The 24036-nt window shown below is 40.4% G+C and overlaps 1 protein-coding gene across 2 annotated transcripts in view; it reads right to left on the bottom strand.

Annotated features, from left to right (window-relative positions):
* Positions 1-4496: 4496 nt before the first annotated feature.
* LOC117163539 (cell adhesion molecule 3) overlaps positions 4497-24036 on the bottom strand; it is a 45277-nt gene continuing 25737 nt past the window's right edge. The window contains exons 1-6 of one of the 2 annotated variants that reach the window (XM_033345892.2): positions 21810-23984; positions 21525-21632; positions 17736-17908; positions 9347-9502; positions 8392-8725; positions 4497-7803 (exon numbers count right to left, since the gene is read on the bottom strand). In XM_033345892.2, coding sequence (XP_033201783.1) covers positions 7664-7803; positions 8392-8725; positions 9347-9502; positions 17736-17908; positions 21525-21582 — 861 coding nt within the window. In that variant the 5' untranslated portion in view covers positions 21583-21632; positions 21810-23984 and the 3' untranslated portion in view covers positions 4497-7663. Of the gene's footprint in view, positions 7804-8391; positions 8726-9346; positions 9503-17735; positions 17909-21524; positions 21633-21809; positions 23985-24036 lie in introns of those variants that run through there. The other variant, XM_033345891.2, reaches the window with a different exon arrangement.

The raw sequence follows: 24036 nt of genomic DNA on the forward strand, positions 1-24036 counted from the left end.
AATATTAAACGTACCGTCGGGTCACATCGTGTTACCGATTTCTTAGCTGCGGTTACGACCACCACAACCAGGAGATGTACTTTCCAAACTCGAAACGAAGAAAGGAAGAAACTTACATTCTGACAACTTTTTGACCTCGTCACACGAAATACTTTACTCCCGACTGATATTAAGCCGAGTGCGAAAATGACTTTCTTTCCCATTGTCTTCGTTGCTTGCTAATTAAATAAGAAGGTCGTCGCGAAAAAACTACCCTTCGTTACTTCCCGGAAATTCGCACAAAGACGAAGTTTCACCGAGGAAAAGTGTTCGAAACCAAGTTGTTACAGCTTTCTTTCCGCCTGGATTTCTCTTTCCCTTCGATCAACTTCCACCACTTTCTTTTCTTTTTTCAAGCGCACTTCGTCTACCCATTTGATCTAGGAGACGCTAACGATTTCCACTTCTACAACTTCCATCGTTTTTGCTTACGCACTCCAGTTACCAAGCAATGGTTTAGTAAATCTCTTGTTACTTGCCAAACGCCAGTCACGGTTGACAGAAATTGATATCGAATGCGCGCGTTATCTGCTCCAACCATCTGTGTGTGGGTGTCGTTCATTTTTTAACGACGCTGACAACATCATCGTCGTCATAATTACAATGGAATGTGGTGCGCGTTAACCTACTTTTTTCCTCGCCTTTCAGCTTCGTTCGCACACGTGTCACCTTTGTTCTTAATTTCCTCGATAAACGAGCAATCGTAGTCATCCACGGCCGATATCCGAAGAGATAGAGAAGCGTGTAATTACGTGATTCAACCGTTCGACAAAATAATTCACTTTCGATTCGCAGGTAAATGAAATCTGTCACAAGGAACGTTGAAAATATCGTGGTTTGCGTATATACGCGTTTTCTATGTAACCTGTTCATAAATTTCAGTAAAAATCGCAAGAAGAGAAAAACACGTTGTCGGAATACACGTACAGCGTGTAGTCTTAACGATGGTCTTAAGGCGTCCTACTGACAAAACCCTAGTGTATTTCTCTCCATTTACTGTATTTCCAACTGTGAGTCGACTTGGCAGTCCGGTAATGGGGAACATCTTTCAGCATAAAACGGGGCCGCGTTGCATGCTGCTCATTCAGGACAAATATGTCTACAGAACACCGTCGAGCGTCGCTATTTATGTTACCTTGTTCGCAATTGATTTGTTCGTTTGTAACAACGAGAATCTTCTAATTTTGTCCGTTTTGTTTCTTGCTCTCTTTTACAGTGCCTATATCAATGCCGAGAAATCAACGACAAAATCGTCCGCCTATTAAATAGAGTACAATCGTATTCTATTTTTTCTTTGATAAAACAGTACCGGTATAACTGAAAATAGAAATTTCAAGCGGTTCTATTTCGGCATGGAACGACAAAAGCACCTGGAAATTTGAGCTGAATTCTGAGATAGATAGCACCGGTAAACTTTGAACAACGATACGTTAAATGGAACGAGAACTCGATTATCGAAATTGTGCGACGAATACGCGATGAAAATTGCAAGAACGTTCGACTAGTAGCAGCCTAATAATTTCCTGTTGTGTACATCTGCGTTTCAACAAAGTTAAGCTATTCTCTTTGTGACGTTACAGGCTGTACTTATGAATCTCCGGCAGTTCCATATATTATACAACTGCAGTCTAACGATCGATAACTATGCACGCTGCTTGTGTAACAATAATAACAAAGTGATCAGTTATTCTACGAGCGCTCGGCATCTCTTGGCATTTACGTTTACCTGTATAAAGCGTAACGTTTTCAATTTCGATCGAGCGCGAAAGGACACGAAGGAAAATTCCACTTACAACATTCGAAAACTAAAAAATTTACTAACGGCGATTTACAGTAGACCCAAGGCGTTCGATAAATCGTTTGTTCGTTTCGTTTGCCGCGAGCATCGTAACGAACTTTGAAACAGCGAGGAAAAATGGCAAACTAATCGATCAATGAAACATTTAAAAACGCAGAATTCCCATGAGAACGATGAACTGCATTACAGTGGATGGCACGAGAACTCGTAAAACTAACTGAATGGCTGGCTGTAGGCGAAAAGTGAAAGCTCGGCAAAAGCTGGCAGTCGAGAAACTATCGCATAGGCACCAGCGGATGTTCTGTCTGGAATATTGCGTTGCATCCAAGTCTGCTAGAGATACGCCAATAACATTGACGTTCGAAATACCGAATACAGCCAGATTGAACAAAAACGACACAACCAGAACGATGACGAATAGCGTGCGTTGAAAATTTAATTGGCCCGTGCACGATCCTGTCTACGATAACTCAAAAATTGGCGCAATTTACCGCTCTATTCTTCCTCTTCTTTTCTCGTCAACTCGACGCTTCTCAATTGCGAAGCTACTGTTTTGGATCAGCAGGATTTATCGTTCGTTTTACCGCTTTCTTTGGCATTCGACAATGCGTTCTACTTCAACTTTTCGCACGTAACATCGCGCATTTAAGTCCTCCTTTTGGAGGAGAACAGTTCCGATCAAAGACGTTTTACTTCGATTTACGCAGCCTTTCGTACTGTCAATAAACTTGGTTGACTTTGCAAACGTTATAACGTACCAAAGTAACGCTTTTCACTTTAATATTTTCTAATAATCATCTTCTACAATATTTACGAGTAATGAAAACGACAATGAAGAAAGAGCAAAGTACGTAACGCGAAGTTTGCGCGCGGAAATGTGTAAAAAGGTGAAAATATGTTTCGTTCGAATAGGACTGAAGCTGGGACCGTAATAAAGTACGAACATCGCGACAGAAGCGACGAATTCTGTTCTATTTACAAACCAATCTGCGAAAGCACCATCAGTTCCATACTACAGTCATGTAAAACACCGTACAACATCCATTCCAAACACTTTCATGAACTTTCCCACGAGGCTTTCATACTTACACACCGAATCTACTCATACTGGTACCGGAATGTTACTGGTCGGATCAAGTACGTTGCATAAAAGAACAACAGCTGTTAATGGATCTGTCGTCATTTTAAGGCGTCGTTATACGAGTATTCGTGTAATTTCATACAAAATTGTAGAACTAATATTTGAATGTATATGTCACGATGTTCATTTCATTCTTGCGATATTTATTATATATTTTTGCTAACTAAGGTTTTTACTTTAAAACCTTCTATCGCTTCGAGAAATGAAAATGGAATCGTCGCAGGATACTCCGTATAGCGCGTGTATTACTTCCCCTGATAATTTTCTCTGCTTTCCAATTTCGTTGAATGCAAGCAAAATTTTCAAAATTCCAATACCCTTATCTATCTGGTCCGAAAATGAAATCGCTTGTGAATTCCCTTATTTTATTGACCGAAACGTTCTTCGATTGTGCACGGGTTTAGAACGCGAAACATTATTTCCGAAGGTATTATCGTATATTGAAACACATTCGATTATTATGCCAGTCAAATACAATTACGGAATACGTACATTGGACCGTTTCCATTGTTAAAATCGTGTTCTGTGCTACTAACTTGTTATCTTGTCGTTTCTTCTCACCCAGTGAAATAAATTCTAATTGAAATTACTTTGTTTCGGAACGATTATACAAATTGCTTAATTCCTGCGACGCCAGTGTATTCAACATAAACTATCGACATGAACCTTTGTCGTTGTTACTTGACGTGTAACTTTGTAAATAATGTAATTATACCGAGAAACGCGAACACGCGCGTAATTTATTATTTGCACGTTTCTCTCCGGAAACGCTTTTTGCATGGCGCAGCGTGCGAAGTTTAACGATATGGCGAAGGGAATAAATTGTAAGAAGTACAAAGTAACAAATAAAACGTAGAACGAAGCTATATAACAGAATCATAATTACGAAAAGAGAAAAATATCACGAGCACTTTCTCTCTTTTCCGCGCGATGAAGTACCCCGAACGTAATTTTAATCTCGGTCTTGGTCACTTTTTAGCATCGACGCACACATTTGAACGCAAATGAACTACATTTTTTTCGAACTCTTGCATTTTGTCACGCAACTTGTTTAGCGATTTTATCGCTATTTCAAGCTAGCATCCGTGTTAGTAGAGGCGGCAGGGTTAGATCGTCGGCAACACGAAACTGTTTTACCAAGATCGACTTTGTTTCGTTCACCAGTTACGTGCATAGCGATGTTTATACTTGCAGAAACGTGTGCCTAAGTATATGCACAAGACCGTTCTATTTCTCGAAGTTTACAGTAAAATCTATCGACTCTTCGTCGATGAATATTTTCCATTAAATGAAACTAACATCTATGACTAATATAATAATGATAAATGATAATAATAAAAGTTCTTGTAAAACTATCGTTTGCAGGATATGAAAATACATGTTCGACATACCGCGCTTCAGAGTAATTAGACAAAGGATAAACGTTTTAATTAGGCGGGATTATTTAGGGTTATCGTTGCTTTAACACGACGCACTAGTCAAAATGGAGACAAACAGATTACATTATGATGTGTCATTTTTAGTCCACAACGAATACTCGAAGAATAGAAGAGCACTGTATTCTTGGAATTACCCTATTACCTGTGCATGCTTGCTGAGATGGGAGCACTCGTGCGCTTCTTGTTTGAAGGAATTGCAAACTTTCTCAAACACCTCTAACTCTGTTCTCTGCTACTCTTCGAGCATTCTCTCATTTTCTGTCTCAGTACGCCTCTCTCCCAGTTTCTTTCGTGTTATCTGCAAAGAAAGTTGGGTAAAGCCGAGGCTCCACAACCGGGACATTCCATCGTCTCTTTTATTTCTTCTCGTCCTCGTTGCGCTTGCGCTTGTGCTTGTGCTGTGCATAGCATATCTAGAAACAGCTTACCGCCGATTCGATGCAACGAGTCTTATCGTGGATCAGGGTCTCCGAATTTCATTCGTATTCGAGATATTCAAAGCAACGAATCACCGCACTACATCCGCTGTTCTCGTTGCCATCCTTATTACGTTGAAAATTCTGCGAAATTGCATTGCGCGAAACAACGATATCGCGCTACAATTTTTACTAAAATTCTCGTAACCGAATTGTGGTAAAAATAACGAATAAGAAAGGTGAAAATTGAAATTCGGTTTTCCAGCAAAAAAAAAAAAAAAAAAAAAGAAAAAAAATCCATCCAGACAGATAGAAAGATAGAAAACTAGAAAAATACGCAAAACAGAAACTATTAAAAAGGACACGCCAAACGTTTGAATATTATACAAGCATAATTAACGCCATCCATTTATTACGCTGAAACGAATTACATACCAAATTGCCGGACCGCAGCGGTGTCACTGTATCGACACATTCTCTTGTTATTTATCGGCTGTAGCCTATGTTTATTACAAAGATCGATATGTTCATTCGCACCGACACGGTTGAAAACGATTTCATCGATACAGCAACCCGTCGTTTGTTCTCTCGTGGTTTTTGTTTCTCCTGTTTTGAAAGAAGGGTTTTCTTCTCGTTCTTCGGTTCGGAGGTAAAGACGTATGAAGGTTCGAACTGGACAAGCGAAGGAAGAATGCTCTTTGTAGAAGTCACTGCGCCGTATCCCTTTATTGCAGTAGTGTTTCAATTTAGCACCCGTTAAAAGAGTTTCGGTGCTTTTATCGCGAAAGTTCTGTGCGGCCAGATAGAAAATAAGAGAAGAAAGCAGGGCCGCGCCGCGCCGGGTCAAACAAAACGAGGTTAAAGGACGGGGGTGGTGGGATCGAAGTCGAACGGGGGGGAAAAAACGATACGCGGTACCCTCCCGTGACGTGGCACAGACTAGGTATCAGGCCGCGTTATATGGGTTAACGTTTACAACCTAAATCAACTTGCTATCGTGTTAATTGCTCGCGATATCTTCCACCATGACGCGAATTATCGCCGTCTCCATCGACATCGGACGATCTTTCAAAAATTGTCGTGATATCGAATGGTGGGAAAGTTCGTGCGCGTCGATAACAAGGGGAATCGGCGTCCCTGTGAGTAAACGCGAAAGGTTTCACACGTTCGATAGTCTTATCGATTAATCGTGTCTAGAACCGCGCTCTTAGAAGCTCGTTTCGCGGCTACAGTAATGTTAGTGGTCGTCGTTATCCAGCCCCTAGCGGATTTCGATATTTCTCCAACCGAATTTGCGGTTGAATTAATCCGTTTTAACAGGATTCCAAGCTAAGATAACGAAGGCTCTCGTAATAACGTTTGCCACTGGCGTGTTAAAGCTCGCGTAAAGTTCGAAGACTTCGAGAGATAGATAACGCGAGGCGAACGTGCACATTTATCGGCCGGAGCTATTCCACAACTTTCCTTCGGAGTTTCGTGAAATAACTTTTCCTTCGCGTCGTTTATTTCACGGTGATCGTGCTACTTTACCTTCAATTTCCTGCCTCATCGTTTACCCATCGAACAACGAAAACAAATGGCAAAGTTGCCTCGACAAAGTTTCTTACGGCGTCGCATCGCGTCGTGCCTCGATCCAACGAAACACAAAGGACTCGTGAGTAAATTATCGATCGCAGCTTTACGATTAATGTTTTATTGAATGTATGATTAGAGCGTTATATTTACATTGATTCCGTTTATCCCGACATGAACACGCGGCAACGCGCGGAATCGCATGAATGTCTGTCACGAATTTCCGATAACGAGTTTATCCGCAGCCTGATCGATCCACTGTACTCCTGATTCTCCCCGGATTCAACGGAGGCTTTCACTTTCCTCGCATTCCGTCTCAATAAATCTCTAACACACACACATGCTATCCAAGATTCGAAGAAGGAGTGGAAGAAGAACGGTTTCCACGTCACGAAACGTAAAGGCGCTTGTTCATCTCGAGTCCACGGTGTCGCTTACATACTACGTATGTGTATACGTATAGGTATACGTATGTATGTGTATGAACCCCGCGTGTATAAGGAATGTGTATGTATGCGCGTTTCTTTATGTATGTGTACATTTACATATGTATATATAATGCACGTACGAAGAAAACGGTTCACTCATCGCGCACAATGACAGATACTAGCAAGTAAAAGATCATGCTCGAATCGACAGGTTCCTACCGTCTCGCAACAGAAAAGAGAATAAAAGAGGAACCTTTCTTCGCGTGTCGTTCTATTTCCCAACGTTAAAAGTGAGACACATCTTGCACCACATACTTTCTATATCGATTCCAAAACCAGCAGAATAATCGTTACTCCGACCACGCATACGTTTTTCCAGACAAAGAAATTGCTTGGTACATAATAAAGGAACGGGGTGGAAGGAGATGGAGTACACGGGATAAGGGACAAGAGGGTTAAAAGATAGAAGGGAATAAAACAAAAGGATTTCTCGGTGGCTACAGTTCTGCTGCTCTCACGATCGGACGCGGTTCCCCTCGATGAGGGAGCACGAATCTCTGAAAAGAATCGCGCTACAGGTAAAAGGGTCGGTCCGAAAGTGGCGGCGGTTCCGTGTGTTCATACGTGAATCGATACACTCGATGACATTCCGGTTTTAACACCAATGCAAGGATATCGTTCTTGCAGGGCCGATTGGAGTTACAGTTGAGAAGACGAATCCCGAATGGTCGACCGATGGTCAGAGTCGTCCTTGCGATAGGAGAGATGAACCGAGTTGCGGTAGCGCGGCCACGACTAACACCAGTCGTTCCCATAAGTTCAACGGTGATTCATGTCGGGTAAAGGCTGGTGAAACTCGGTATCCTCCAGCTGACGGCCGCCAAGAGGGACACCAGAAAGTTACTCGCTAAAATTGCTGGACTAAGGTTCCTTCTGTCTCCTCCGTGCATTGCCGCCGGTTTCTCTTCCTCTGAAACGAGATTAGAAACTCTGACTCGATAGCTGCAAAAAGAAACCGTTCCTCGCGAAAATGGCCGAGCTAGAATGAGAAGAGGCGCGTCGCCAGACAAGACCACCCCAATCTCATAGAGGGAGAAGGAGAAAGGACACTTTCGTGGAGGAGCGGTAAAATACCCCTGAGGGTGACTACGACGTTTTAAACGAGCTCGACCGGTCGGACACTGAAAGCTAAAGCCCCAGACGAGACGAGCCTCGTCTCTTTTTCTGACTTCTTAGTCCCTTGTGCGAAGTTCGCCTTCGTAGTCTGATCACGCGCGCAACGATCTCCGGAACAGTGGCGCGCGTCTAGGAGATGCTTAAGGCTTTGTCAAATTTTGCTCCTATCTGGATTTCTATAGAACTTTTGAAATATCGAATGCTCGATCGTAAGGCGAAACGTTTCGCTTTATCCTGTATGCCAGGAATCTGGTCCGACGTTAATTAAGCTTCTACCTTTGCCTCGAACGAAATCTCGATCCTAATTATTTCTCGCTAAATGATTTTTCGAAACAAACTAAATACGGATCGGCCTTACGTTTGGTAAACTTAATTTGCTCACCTTCGATCACGTGAACCATCACGTAAGCCGATTTAGCATTGCTCGGTGAACACGTATAATTACCGCCGTGCGACGGTTTCGTTTTGTTGACCATTAGAATCGATCCGTTCTTGGTCAGTTCAACTTTCACGCCTGGCTCCTCGTCGTAGTTGATCATATGTCCCTGACGATACCAGAAGACGTAGAGGGGCGATTCCGCAGCTGCTTTCAGTTGACACTCCAACCGAAGACTGGAACCTTGCTTCACGTGTAAATCAGGCGCCCCTGGTATGATCGAGTACGCTTCTGTGATCTTCAAGAGCACGAAATTCCGTTGCACTGGATGCGACGTAACCTGAAATTTCAACGCCAATAGTTGCTTCGTGGATAAATCGAGTTCGATTATCGCCTCTTATCTGTCAAGTGGAAATTTCTACATCGTTTTAGGAACGATCTTCGATAAACGTTTTGGCAAAATGTACTGTTCCTAGGAAACTATTCCTAGAATCTTTCGAATATTTCATGGATTCTTCGTAAATAAAATATCAAGGTGTGTTTCACTCTCGCGACAATTTGCGGCTAACATTTAACGCTGTAAACCGAGCTTCGGATTAAAGGCTACGATAACCTTAACTGACCTTACGCTGACTTTTCGGATGGTATTTAACGTATGACGTCTAGAAAAAGCTCTAATTTCGTCTGGTAACGCAACTAAACGACCACAGCGCGGACGAACTAAGCTTGTTACGCGTCTTTTATCATTGAAATATCCTTTCGTTTTGTTTTGTTCTGTTACGTACACGGAAAGAGACGTTCCAGGAGAGTTACTGTAATGCGTTGCCATAAATTTAAAATATGACGCCCGTTTTATGTTGAAATAGATGATATGCATGTTGCAACGTCGCAACAGAGTGAAGCACCATCGTACTGAAGAAGAAACGTGCCTTTTATTACATAGATACATCGCCAAGTATACCTGACATTCGTATATACCCTCGTCCTGGAGAGTAACTGCTCGTATTTGAAGTAGCCAATCAGTACTCGAATGCATCACGACAAATCGTTTGTCGACTGAGTGGGTACTTGTGCCAACAGTCAACAACCGTCTGTTTTTACGCTTCATCCATGTAATCTGCAATAAAAAATTGTCATGAAGTATACGTCCGTTCGATATTTATTTAATTTTATTTATCGCAAGCTTTGCTTGTGTTTATTACAGACGACTGACCCATTTTATAGGTTGATTTAAATAAATATAAAATAAAGAAAGAACGTCGTTTGTATTAATAAATATATCAATACATGTATGTTAATCGGATAATACATACGAAAGATTTCCATCATGGAGAAAGCTCAAAATAATTCAGGGATGGAAACAAGTGGTTGTAGTAGGATAGGCGTTAAAAGCATTTAGGTCATTTACGGTAACAATGTATAGGAAACAGCGTGTATCATATCAGGCAATGAGAGAGGGAGAGTAAGCCACGCTTGCGTCCAATATCAATTACGATGGCCATTAGTGTACCCTAATTTCAGGGTAATTTTCATTCTTGACCGTGTTGACCACGAAACTTACTCAATTTGTTCGATAACTGTCACGCCGCGCCACGCCGCTTCGCTGCCTCTCTGTTCTCCCTGCTTCCAAAAATTGTCCCCTTTCGTTCATGATAATTTGTCAAAATTTATCATTGCGATCGATCGCGTATCAATTCCCATTGCTCCCGCCTGTCCCGTGCTTTGTACGGCTGAACAAGAACTTGAAAATTGCTTCGGGGAAAACAGATTGCCGGCTTTCAAATTACTTGTTACGTGGGCACAAGGTGAGTGGAAAAATGAGAAACGAGGAAATTGACTTTCAAACAGATTGGACAAACCTGAGAGTTGGAAATGGTTTGTACTAATCTGCCAAAAGCTCGTCTACAGGTAGAAATGTATGCTACTCGTCATAATGTGGTAGCTAGTAACGAGCTTCCTCTGAAACAGATGTAGCTCAACCGTAAATATGAAAAAATATCGTACGAACGTTTGCAAACTCGCGATGCATTTCTGAACGAGTCGCACTTTGGTAACACGCGTACACTGCATTCGTTAATCTCGTTAAAGATACGACGCATAATTTTCATTTCTGCTCATGTTATAAGTGTTTCACCCGGTCCCATTGTAAATCTACCGATGCGCATCATTTCCGCATCACTCGCTGGAACACATCTTCCAAGAAAATAACTAACTATTGCAAAATGATAAATAAATACATTGTAAAAATAACGATGAAAGAAGAAGAGTTGGTCTTTTGAGAACATTCGTAGAAATTATATAATTAACGATTCGATCGAAAGACAATCGCTATCGATCGATTCAATCTTGGTTTGAATGGACCTTCCAATAACCCGTTCTAATGCTTAGTCGACGCGTAGGTGATTACCACTACGACTCCATCAAATACATCCGTAGGAAACCAATTCTCGGGGATATGACATTACTAAAACCATCGACTGCCCCTAATCCAGGATGTTCCCCATAATCCTGGATTCCACTGAAAGAGGACTTACTTCTGCCCGCCACATCTGCACCTAACGTGATATGAATTCGTAATTTTGTTTAACCATAATTAACCGCACACACCCTTTTGTACCGAATTAATTACGATTATTCCGGTTAACTGGTCTAATTCAGTGAACGTAATATAACGCTCGACGAGATCGACCGTTCCATTAAAATCGATTATTCTCCTCGACAAAATGCAAATGGTACATTACGTTCGAACGACGACTTCATTACGCGACTCTTAATTTCCTTTGACATTGTTTCAACCATCGCTCTTCGCAGATACGAATTGGATAACGGATGTTTCGAGAATTCCCGAAGGAAGCTATTAAAGCGAGCGTAGGCAAGAAAGAAGGGTACGTGCTCAGATATAGATCCACGAACCCATGGAGCTTTTCAAGTAGAGTCCCACCAATACTGGCAAAAGCTTAATTGAAAACGACTATCCACAGCAGCAGCCTTATACCCTATTCTTAATCTCCCAAATGGGAATTGCCGTGAACCTTGAAGGATGTCCTTTCTACGATCAGTGGATAACGTTGTGGTCTCGTTTCGTATCCTGACAAAATCTTAACAAACCAGTTCTCTGAGGCAAAAGCTCGTTCTGGGAACCATTACACTTGACGAAAACGTCACTGAAATTACGTCCCAGCTGAATTATATAGGCTTGCTTATTATTCATGATCTTAAAGCATAAATCATTTATTTTTATATCAACCTAGAGTGGATATGACAAAACATTATACGCATGACAAATCCATTAATATCTTTTCGTAGAATTACGCGCGTCGTTGATTATATTTTCAATTTTAAATTCAATAGATTCGCGATGGATAAAGCCTCTAATGCTTTAATGTGATTTACGAACCAGGCGTAAAATAAAACGGTTCCAATTACGCTGGCATAATTACTATCGCAACCCTGCGTATGGTACGTGATTCGCCGAGATCAACGTTAAAAGCTCGTTCTGGTTATCAGAGAAACGATTTTAAAAGTATTCCCTCGACGAGCCAACTTCCCTCGTCTGCTATTGAGAAATCAAATATCAGCTCGATGTCAACTACGTGTTTCAGCGACGGGGAACGAAGGCGTAGGCTAATCGTACGATTATCGTGGTTTCAGTAATGAGCCTAAACATTCTTCGATAGAAGGGAAACGCTTTCATAGAAATCGCAAAAAGCAAGCAAGCTACGCCGAGAAAAGGGACAATCGTAATTGTCTTGAATACCGAAAGTTTCAGTTTCCAAAGCGCTTTCTTCTTAAAGTTTGGTACAATTGGCCTAATAAGTAATTGACGAAGAGTGATTTCATAAAACAGTCTTTGTGGGATGGTAATCGGGAAGGAAATATTTGTCGAGAATAAAACGTTTACGTATCTCCCAAAGCTCTCTCCGCGCTCGATTACTTCGTTCCTTTGCGTTTTCTCCTTTTGAAAGGTTCGCTAGTTTGCATCTTTGTTCGTACTTCTTAATATCCTCGGTATAATCGTTTCCCGCGTTTAATAGTTTAATTTGAGAGGGAGGAGATAGGAAGCGGTGTTCAAGATAATACCGGTATTCCACGGTACTCGTTGCATTGTGTTCCTTCTTCTATATAACGATGACAGAGTCTGGAATACGCTGACAACGTAAAATGCGAAGGTGTTGTAACGACAGGTGACAGTTATGATCTTTACTGCACATGGTTCAGCACTTAACGCGTGATTTACCTCCATTGACATCGTGTCGACCCCTCGTTTCGCGGTTTTACCGTAAATCGACGACTTTAACTGTACACTGAATAAGTAACGACAGATTTATGGGACAGTAAAAGTTGTTTTTGCATAAAACACGTAAAAACTGGCATTTTTTACGCGCCGATCGATTGAATCGTCTCTGATGCATCAATTTTCGATATTATTCATTTTGCTGTTCATCCTGTTAGTTCCTAGAAATTTATTGGAACACGCATATTTCTCGGTACCCGTTGATTTTGCCGTGGATACCGTAAAGTAAACAAGAATAGCGTGGGTGTTATTGAATACTGCCTGGATGAATCAATTTTTATTCTCACGTGGACCGATAACAATACCTTGATCAAACAGATCCGATAGTGCCTCCACGCTGTCGAATGTAATAGACATAAATACTGTATCTGGGATCTGGGATCTGGGATGTGCGTATGTTAAACATGATCCTAATTTTCTTTGAGAAAGGAAGGAAATTTCCATCTTCCGTAACGTTTGAAGGGAAACGAAAAGTTTGGCCGATTTAATAAACGGGATTCATGGTACAATAATTTGATGTACTTTAAACCGTTGTTATGAAAGCAAAGCAGTTCCAAACTAATTCGGAAAAAGACTTCCTCAAAGTTTACTGGATAACGAATTGGATAAGCACGGAGCATAGAGTTTCAGCGTTCTCTCAAACGCGAATAGTAGTTCGCTGGAACAACATTAATCAACGTTACTTTGACCGGAACCCACTTAAGGTGCCTGTTCCTGGAAATTCCCTTCGGAAATCCGCCCATGGATTTCCCGCGATCAAGCAAATTAATTCCTATCCGTAGCCTCGAGATGTTGTGTTCGTCAACTATATGAATGGAACACCCATTTGTCTAGTTAATAAAATTACCCAATAAAGCAGTTCGATATCAATGGCGATTAAATAACGTGTTAAGCAATTAGACAACAAAGATTCGAATAGAACGATATTCGAGAGAAGTACGCATCCGCAAACGAAGTGATACTTTCGATACCTTCGAGGAGGATCGTCGGTTGTGTCATTCTTTCTATTTTTCGATCACGCAAAGTTCATCCTTGAAACAACACGTACCAGACCCCAGTTCGTGGTCCGCTGCTCACCGACGACGCAAATAGACTTTGGAAATTATATTTCACAGACAATCCAACTCTTCCTTTCCTTTCCTTGAATATACCTGCTTCGCGTTGCCCACCTATCGTGACAAGTTGTTTTCAATTTCCACGAGTGGTGTTTTCCTCATTGTTGTAGAGGCACACACTCGAAAGGGGAAAAGTTGGTTGAAAGATATTTCCAAAATTGATATCCCTTAACGGAAGCACTCTTTCTTGCCACTGCCGCTCCTCGCTTCTTTCAGTCTTCTTCGTACCCTCGATCGAACGACTAGGCTTTTAAAGCAACAAGCCTTGTTTCTCCCTCTCGTACACGCCACATAGATGAATTATCTTTTATTCATGTTCTTCGTCGATATAAGATCCTACCAACAGTGTTATTTGCTTTCCGTCCGTGGACAGAGTACTTTACATAAGTGCCCGTAGGTTTACCAGCTGTCTTCTTATTTTTCATGATAAGAGTACCTCGCATTTGTAATGCACGATAGGCAAGCCAAAGATACGACACGTTCATCGAGAGAATATGACATTATAGAAAGTAAAGTAGAGCTTTCATATACTCCTATAATGTTTAGATGGTCCAGTAAACATGTCACGCGCCGAACTAAGATGAAATTTCATAAACAAACTTTTGCAAATGAATCGGTGATACGGAAAAGTTAAGTTTAAGTTAGTCACACAGTTGGAAGTACTATCGTCTTCCTGATGTTCTACCTCGATTTGTCAAGCACCAAGTCATGCAAGACTATTCCCAATACAGAAATCAACGATACGCAACATTTTGCCTGTAAGTGGATTAGGACTCTTCCAATTTTTAAAGTTCGCGTGAATTACACGTCCTCTGAAACACGCTTCCAACTTTCTCGATACATCCTAATTTATTTATCCGATCGCAGAATCGACGGATTAAAAAGATAAGTTTGAGCTGATCGAGTAGGCCATACGAGGAAACATACATACAAGCGTAAATGCTGCATAGTAGAATGTATCGGTATATACCGAAACGTTAGATTTGAAGTAGGATAAAGCATTGTATTCCAACAGATAATTATCGTTCTTAAAGTTGCTACAAATAAAATAAATCTTGTTCGTGGGATAGCAGAAATGCAAGGATAAATTCCAGCAATGAAACGAAGGAAAAAGCATTGGATGGTTTTGTATCCTAATGGACAATTATTATTCTGAAATGTGCCACAAACAAAATAAAACTTGTGCGTGGAAATAGCATAGAGGCGAAGATATACGTCGTGGAATTTTTCTTAGTGAGTAAGTACTTAAAACTTGTAAAATACGTGACCAAGGGATTAGCTATTCATTTGATAAGAATGTATCTCTCTCTCTCTTTCTCTTTCTCTTTTTATCTCTCTTTTTCCCTCTCTCTATGAAAGTTTACCAAGTGTTTCCTTGAATATGCATGTACGTGTATGTATCTTGCGTATAAAAATTCCTCGAAAATCCGCTCCACCTGATCTGTTCTATGAGAAAATCGTTCGTTGCCGCGACGTCGAATGGAATTCGATTTCGACATCTGGCTTTCGTCGCCACGAGTATCGAGGGAGACTTTCCCGCTTCTCAATGCTTCGTGTACACAACCTAGATTTTCTGTCATTCCTTTCCTCCTTCGCTTTTTTTCCTCTGAGAACTTGAACGGAGCACCTGCTACGGTATCGGTTTAACGGTGGAATCTCGTAAAATATTCTGAAATATTCCTGCACCGTGGCTACCGATGTTCGAGAGAAGGCAAGAGAAATGCGATCGGAAAAAGAAGGTAGCACGAGATACGTGAAAAAGAAACGAACAAGGAAATAAGGAGAAAAGGTCGACTCGAGCTGCTAGGAGAAAATATGAGATTTAAAATGTGAGAATCAATTGGAAGGACCGCGTTATCACGTTCGACGCACGGAATTCAAGGCGTACCTTCGTCATGATCGTGAACCAAACCGAAGGAAGGCGAATTTACAGTGAATCGATACGTGAGAGGCAAATTATTGTTCGAAGAGACTGTGCTTCGGCCGAAGATTACGAAAAGCTATTTAGAAAAATACCGAATAAAAAGCAACGAATGCCTTTTCGGGATTTCTGTATACTTAATGGGATCCGCCGATTTAAAGAATTTCACGAGTAACCCACAACGGGATAAATTTAGAGCCGAGAGAAAAAATGGGGGAGAAAGGATCGGCAGAGAAGCAGAAACGGGTAATTTGTCTAAAAGTTCAAGAAGGAAGAAAGAAAATTAGAGAGAGCTGTGGCCGAGCTATTTGTTATCAAGGTGGCAATAATGCTCCCCAGCTCAAACCGACGCGCGCCACTTCTACAAACAGTCTTGCTGATAGTTAGATTTAGTAGCATCACGGATTAAATAGAAATTCGCCGTTTTAAAAAAATCAGTTCGTACGATAAGCAAGTGTGTTATAAACGTAATCCGCATATTCAAAAGGATTTATTGAATTCGAAAATTTGAATTTTAAACTTTATATATAAATTCGGAAAATTTTCTGTATTATACTCCGAATAGCGGGAACACATATTATATTCTACTAGCAGCGATATTTGTATATTTGAACAAATGTACCAATTGAACTAGTTTGAAGCAAAGTACGCCTCCAAACAAGTAATATTTTTTGCATTATACGTATATGGGTAATGCAAAAACACGTTGAACTTTATAGAATTAATTAGGTCACAGGCCCGCGATACAGTATGCGCAAAGATGCGATTATTTAATTTGCAGTTTTTATAGAAAGAGTAACTCCGCGTCTATCACGGTTGCTACTATTGTTTAAAAAAATATTCCGTTATTTCAACGTGTAAAAAGTGCAATCGTGTCAAATTTGATATTTTATTTTTTATATCGGTATACCGAAAATATCGTTTTTAATCAAATATGGTTTGACGGAAATCGATTAAACAACTCGCGAACATTTCTTCGAGTCAATTAGCAATGCAACTGAAGATTCTTCGCTCGTTTAACCGTGATTCAATTACAGTGCAAAGCTTGCGCAGAAATTGAATTCACAGTACAAAAGGAGAGTAACTTTGAAAATAGATTGGGAAGTTCTAACAAGATCAGTTTAGAAGGCTCTGGTCTGTTTTTCTCTGTAGTCCATTGAACAACATTACATGAAAGTTTGCTCTGTTCTTGATGTTTGATATTTATTCCCCTTCGCTTTATCTAACCTAACAGTTTATTTTAGAAGACAAGCACTTGTACGCGTTCATCTTCCTGATCCTAGCAACGCTTTTGAGACTTTACGTGGGTCGTACGTCTCAAAAGAATTACATTCCCTTCAGTCCCTCATCTAGGGTTACAAACATTCAAAGAATCGTTATATATGTATAAAACGATTCCTCCAGTTTTTAAAATTCAATGAATCGTTGTATTATTCAGTCATGAATTCTCTTTCCCTCGATTGCTTCGTGTATGCCACCTGGCAAACGGAGATTAAATGAATATCACTCAACTCGCTGCTCTGGCGGCAAATGAAAATTGAACGGTCGCGAATATGGCGAGAAAGAAGGAATCTAACGAAGTGCCAATATAGAATAAAAGGTAGCATAAAAATAGGAACGAGAAAAAGAAAGCATCGAATCGTAAAATGGCCGATAGGAAGCTCGAAACTGTAGGTAAATTTTTCAGGTTAAAATTATTAATAAATGTGAAAAAGAACGCTACTGGTCTCGATCTGCTATTCTCGAGCATCGAAAATTCTAAGCAAATGTATAAAAACCGATACTGCTGCGAAAATAGCAACGAGTGGAAAGCAAAGCGAGTCGCGAACGCGTTGTTGCGAGGAAAATATTTCGCGGATGTAGAGCACTCGCGTCCTCGCCTCTGGTGGTGTCGTGTATCGGCATGAAACTAATTTCGACCCTGCATGAATTACATCACGCCAGGAGGGCCGCGTATCTTGGAAATACTTTTCTGGGTCAATCGTCTACAAGCTAACTTGTATTACGTAACGACATTTACGGTTCCAGCGCCAGGTTCGGTAATTTTGCAGGGCAAATTCGCGGTGCTTCCGCTTTGTGCAAGAACTTCCCTGATGGGACCTTCGACGACATCTTCGCTTTTATCCTCGGAGCTGTTTAATGACACCAATTCGTTGCTGACCCTTAACGATTGTTGCTGCTCCGCCCGGCTCCCTGGAAAAATTACAATCACGTTACGGATTAAAATCTCTGACACACGTTGCATCGTAAATAATCGAGAAATAATTGTACGATTTAATTCGTAATTATCGCTGTATCATCGTGGATGTTACTATATGCGATTCTTATAGCCCATTTCTTAGGAAATTGCTCCGAGTTTTATGGGCCGTAATTCTTTATCTTCGGGGAAAAGACCAAAAAAAAAAAAAAACTAAAGGAGAGAGCGAGACAAGTCGAATCGTTATTAGAGATATTTAATCGCAAACTTCGCGTCATGATTTCATTCTTCTCCTGCAATCCTATCTCCGGTATCGTGACTACGTCGTAGCATAGGTAATGAAACAATAGAATTCATTCTCGAGTGTAGTTTATGTGAGAAAATTCCGGCGAGGTAATTGAAATGGGAAAAAATTTCTATTAACCTAGATTCATTTTCGGGGAAAGCTCGAGCAGTATAAAACTATAATGCGAACATCGAAGTTGCAAAAGCTTAAAAGCTCAAAGGCCTAAGGGAAGATACTATCGGAGATTAAGGACGATTTTCACGCTACTTCGTTGGCAAGGGGTACAATAGCGTCAGCGAGCATGGTACCGAGCTAGAGAGGAAAACGAGACGAAATTCTCTCTCGCTTCGAGATTAATGCAGCCACCGTTGCTACGATAACGCATAACCCCGGCGCAACGTAAGTGGCTTAAGTGAATAACTTAGTCACGACAATTACGAAGCATTGCTTCGCGTTTGCAGCAGCAGAGCTATTACAAATCTACCGGGTTTTCCTTAAAATTCACTTCGAAAACACTTAACTGTCCCACGCGGTTTCTTCGTACTCTTTAATTGCGTTTTCATTCACATAACTCGCGCACAGTTCGGCTTCTATGCCTAAACGAATCTAATTCCAACACTTTCTATGTTCGTCGCACCGATCTTCCACGTCTATAAGGTTTTTGAACATCGAAATCTATATTTACTGTGCGCGTTATAACGCCATGTAACGTTCGTACACATACGAAATTCACGCGACATATGATAAGAATTCCCTAAACGCATACGCGACCGTTTAGCCCCGAAGTATAACGAGCCTCTATTTAGTTCGCGTACTTGACTCGTGTACACGATGAAAACGTCGGCAATTAGCTCTCGTTACCTTGCTCGAGACTCGTTCGACGGTTCGTTAAACCTGACCCGTTTTCCTGAGTCCACGAATCGTCCTGCTCCCGAACACCAAAGACTCGAAAGGAGATCTCGTCATGTGACAGACATGAAATCGCATGTGGCCAAGGAAATGGCACGCGTGCACGCGATCATAGATCGACCCGACTCTGCGACTCGTCGATTTTCTTACCAGCTTCGTTACCAGACGGCTTCGTTCTTTCTCCCGGCAGTACGGCCTAGATTTCCGATTTACCCGGAAGTCGCTACGATTTATTGCCTTTTTATTTCCACCATTTTCTTCGTCCTATCCTGTAATTTTCTGTGATTCTATCAGAAACGCGCGTCCAAAGTTAAAACGAACGCTCTACGCGTTTCTCCTCTCATTTGTCTAACATTCTTTCATATTCTTCAGCGTTGAAAGATATTGCTGCGAAAAAATGAATTTCTTAGGAATTTCATCGAATTTTAGTTACGTGTTAAGAGACATAATGTACATGTAGTTAAAATTTAAGGAAACCTAACGGTACCGAAGTCAAGATATTGATCCTCAAAGTTTTCATATTTAACACGTAATCCCTGTATCAAGTCATCGCCAGGATGACATTTTCATCTATTACAGCTAAAATCTTCTTAGAAACTTACAAAAGGACTAATATATGATGTTAAACAGTGTAAGAAATCTCATACTAAAGCATGGAGATGCCTAACGGTATCGTTTCCCAAGTAAAGAAATACAACGTATGTGATTCGACGAAGTGTCTACCTAAGGAGCTGAAATATCGCGTTCAGTTTTCCCGAAAAGTTTCTTTCTGTACCTACGCTCTCACGCGTTCTATTCCTTTGCGAGCGATTGTACCCAGAGAAATACCTTTAAAGGGATTTCTATTAAATTACGTCAACGACAAAGTATATAGCCATTCAGAGTTTTCATTCAATTTATATCGGCGCGATAGAATAATCGACACTGTACAGCAACAATAATCGGTATAATATTTTTGCAGATAAAAGCATTTTCCAAACAATGTTTATCGTCGACTTGTCTTGCCGCGTTGCGAGTTTTGTTATTACTAGAGACGCTTTCTCCTTTGGCTTTACCGGTCTTTTATAAAATACACAGCGATAACGACGAAGTATTGCCGCATGGGAGGTGCAACCTATTTTGTAGCCGTACGTGTGAAAGGACAATACGCGATGTTTGATACACGTCCTAGCTACGTTCTGTTGACCACTAAGAAACCAATCTATCATCCTAAAGGAGATAGCCTATATTGATTTTTAGAATAAGATAAAAAATTATTTGCCTTTTTCTCAAGAAGTAAAAAAAAATTGTGCACAACTTCGCGTTAAAATGCAAGCGAATAGGATTCACCGATTTCATAAAAGTCCGTCGACGTAAAAACTTTACGAAGATAACGAAAAGGTAAAACGGTTCACGATTAATTTCGAGCAACTTGACAAAGATCGGCCAATTAGGAATCGTAAAACGCAGGCACAATAAGGATTACTGTTCGTTTAATTAAACCTCCGATTAAATTCCTTATCTACAACGTAGGTGCCTTATACAATTCTAGACAATCGGTACGGGTTGTGTTTTACTACGATATTTCAAATCTATTTGTCAGAGTCGGTCGACAGACAAAACCGAACCATAACTAAAAATTTCATCGACAAAACAGATACGAATAAATTCTTAGCGAGGTAGTGATTTCTTCGATCGAGGAACGAATAGTTTATTGCCGGCGGAAAGTTTCTACCAGCGCTAACGAGCCAAAACTTTGCGCGGTCATCAAAAGCACGATAACCGGATATTACTTGTCAGCCATCAACTAGCATGGTGAATTAAGTGTTTTCTGTGTCAGCACGAAAATGACGCGGTGAAATGCAAATGCCGAAGAGCTTCTGCTATATAAGCACACATCCAAAATTCCTTCGATTCGAACGACTATTCGAACGATTTATAAAATGTAGTCCTAGTTTCTTACATATCATATAATATAAATAACTGCTAATAAACTAACATAATTTTGACTATCTTATTATAATTATTTATTTCCGATCTATTATTATTGTTATTTATTTTACTTAAAGTCAACCGTATTTTATAATCATTAGCATGCGCGATTAACGAAATACGTAACAATAATATACCGGAAACGAAGTGTAAAATATAATAAAGTAAGTTACAGAAAAGTTAAATAATAATTCCTATACATTTTGAACATACACCATTTACAGTACAATTACAGTAGAATACAACGCGATTAAGTTAAACTTAAATTAATACGATACAGTGCATGTTAGAACTAAGTCCGTAACTTACAATGTCATAATCGATGGTGTAAATTAATATCTTTGAGAAAATACAGGAGATTTTCGCAATGCCTTTGGTGATGATTTAGACACGTTCGATTATCTCGTTTGTTAAACAAAAATCGTTTGATGTATTTTGACACTTACCAATGAAATAAAGTTGTATTTCCAAGAAAGTGCTCAGTATGATCAGAAGCGTTCTCATGGTGACAACTAATTTACAACGTCCTTACTTTAGACATTCATCATACTTGTCTGTAACAAGAAAAAGAAGATAAAGTGAGACGACGTTTCCCTTTTACGTCATTTTCGTAAAGAAATCATTTGTCCAAAAAATTTCTCGCACAGATTTATAAGTCTCAAGACGCGTTATAGCTTTTATTTCAACCATTTTTTGATACCTTGTGTCGGTTACGATTTATAGTCACTTACATACAGGGGCCGGCTCTGATAAAAGGGTTGCTTTCTTTCTTAGAAGTAAAAAATGGCCACGGGTTACGGTTAAATTCTTAGATAGATCCCTTGTGCAAAGTTTCAACAAAATCGCCGTGTATTAGTCACCGGATTTCTCTTGCGAGTATCATTACACGAAATATAATGTACAGCACGACTATTGTCAGCGATACACTGTCTTCGTCATTTTGCCCATGTTATACACAAGCACGACAACATTCACGTCTCCTGTAATCGATATGGATTCAAGTAGAGGGCTGTGACCCTTAGTCTTTTCTCGTTCAGCTTCAATCTTTCGCTGTAAGTGGCTCACCTTCGTCAAGTATATTCGACAAAAGAAAAGAGCACGTAGAAATGGATCACAAAAGTTTTTCTTGGACAAAAGATTTTCGGTACTTTATGATCTTATACGATATAGGAAATCGCAAATATTTTTTATTATTCGCGAGTTCTTTTCGAAGAAAACGAACGAGCGAAATGATCCATCTTACGAAATATCGTTCGTTCAAGTAAGTTACCGAACAATATTATTTGTGTCTCAACTCCATTCTCGTTTACGGGATTTATAAACGTAAAATGGCCGTAAATACTGTCACTCTAGAATTTATACAGATGGTTTCCTTTATTTTGACATCTGTTTAGTTACGCCGGCAATACAGATAAGAGAGATCCAGAAAAATTCGATAAGTTTCCATTTGGAGGAAGCTCTATCGCGCATGATGTACACAAATAGAAACGTCTACCGAAATTTAGCATCGATTTATCACGTACAGTCTTTCGCTGCATTTATCGTACGTTTATCGCACAGAATATCAGACACGTTTGACCTTCGGTTTATATCCACTTTCATTGTATTCTCCAGTTTTTATTCCCTTACAAGCTCCTTCGCTCCCGAATATCTCGCTTCTTTCATTTCATCGTTTGCTAAACGTGCGACACCAGCCATACTTCGACAACCACGTCCTCTTCTGGAAACTAAATACAACGTTACAGGCGATGATAAATGGAAAATTAAAACAGGAACACCAATATGAATTTTTCCATCTTTCGTAACGTCCAATCAGATTTTGCACGCTCTCTATTTCTAACAAACGATCTCTTCTGCTGAATTGGTACCAGGATTTTTATGTACACGAAACAATCGTGCGGCAATATTTAATAACTCAACGAGCGAAAAAATATCGTTGGAATAAAAAGAGAGAACAACCGAATATCACCCGTTTATCAGCATTTACATCATCGCGATAGTTCTCGCGAAACGGCGTACATTCTCGTTTCAATTTATTCCCATGTTTACCCACTCTTAACAGTTCAAACGTACCGCAAGCAGTTCATACGCCAACTCGACGAACTTTTGAACATAGCCCATCATTATTTCTGGTTGGCTACGTTCTGTAGCTCGCACATGTTGGCTCCTGCCCATGTCCGATTATTATCGTCACTATCGCGTAATAACTTTAACAATGAAACTGACGTCCCTTCAACGGAGCTGCGACAATTCATGGAACATTTTCATTCTCGTTTCCTGCTTTTTAAGCAGGTCGCAATTTCTCTTCACTCTCCTCGTGCTTTTCGTTTCTCGTGTCTCTCGTTTCTCGTGCCTCTCGTTTCTCGTGCCTCTCGTTTCTCGTTCCTCTCGTTTCTCGTTCCTCTTGTTTCTCTTTCCTCTTGTTTCTCGTTTCTCGCCACTCGTCCCGTATCTCGAATCTTTTTTCTTCCATCTCGATATTCATAGCTCGTAAAACCAGTTGAAACATTCCATTAGAAATTCCATCGATTCAATGAGACGAAAGTTATTTAATTGGCGACGACGCCCTGTCGCTTTTTCCATTGCAAAAGCGCGTGACTTAAACTCGCCTCGCTATTACTCGCTTTAACGAGATTCACGGAATCAATTGATCCTCGGTTGACTGGCTTTCGCGTGTTTCGTTGCCGATTCACCTTGTTCGCGCCTATATGAAATCGACCGATGTACGACAATTTCGACTTGCCACAGACAAACTGCGCGTTAATTATACAAGTTTTTCTTCTCCTGCTCGTTCCGGTATATGGCGCAGCTTGCGCGCGTTGTACAGGCTATTATTCACTAACTTCAAACTGATTTAAATGATAGATAATCGCAGCGGTATAACACACGAAAGCAAGCGTCATTTTGCCTTGCTGTGAAACAATGAATGTTTCTGGCAAAGCAGAATCCAGCGCATGA

Source organism: Bombus vancouverensis, chromosome 9 (genome assembly GCF_051014615.1).
Source record: "Bombus vancouverensis nearcticus chromosome 9, iyBomVanc1_principal, whole genome shotgun sequence".
Classification (NCBI taxonomy): domain Eukaryota; kingdom Metazoa; phylum Arthropoda; class Insecta; order Hymenoptera; family Apidae; genus Bombus; species Bombus vancouverensis.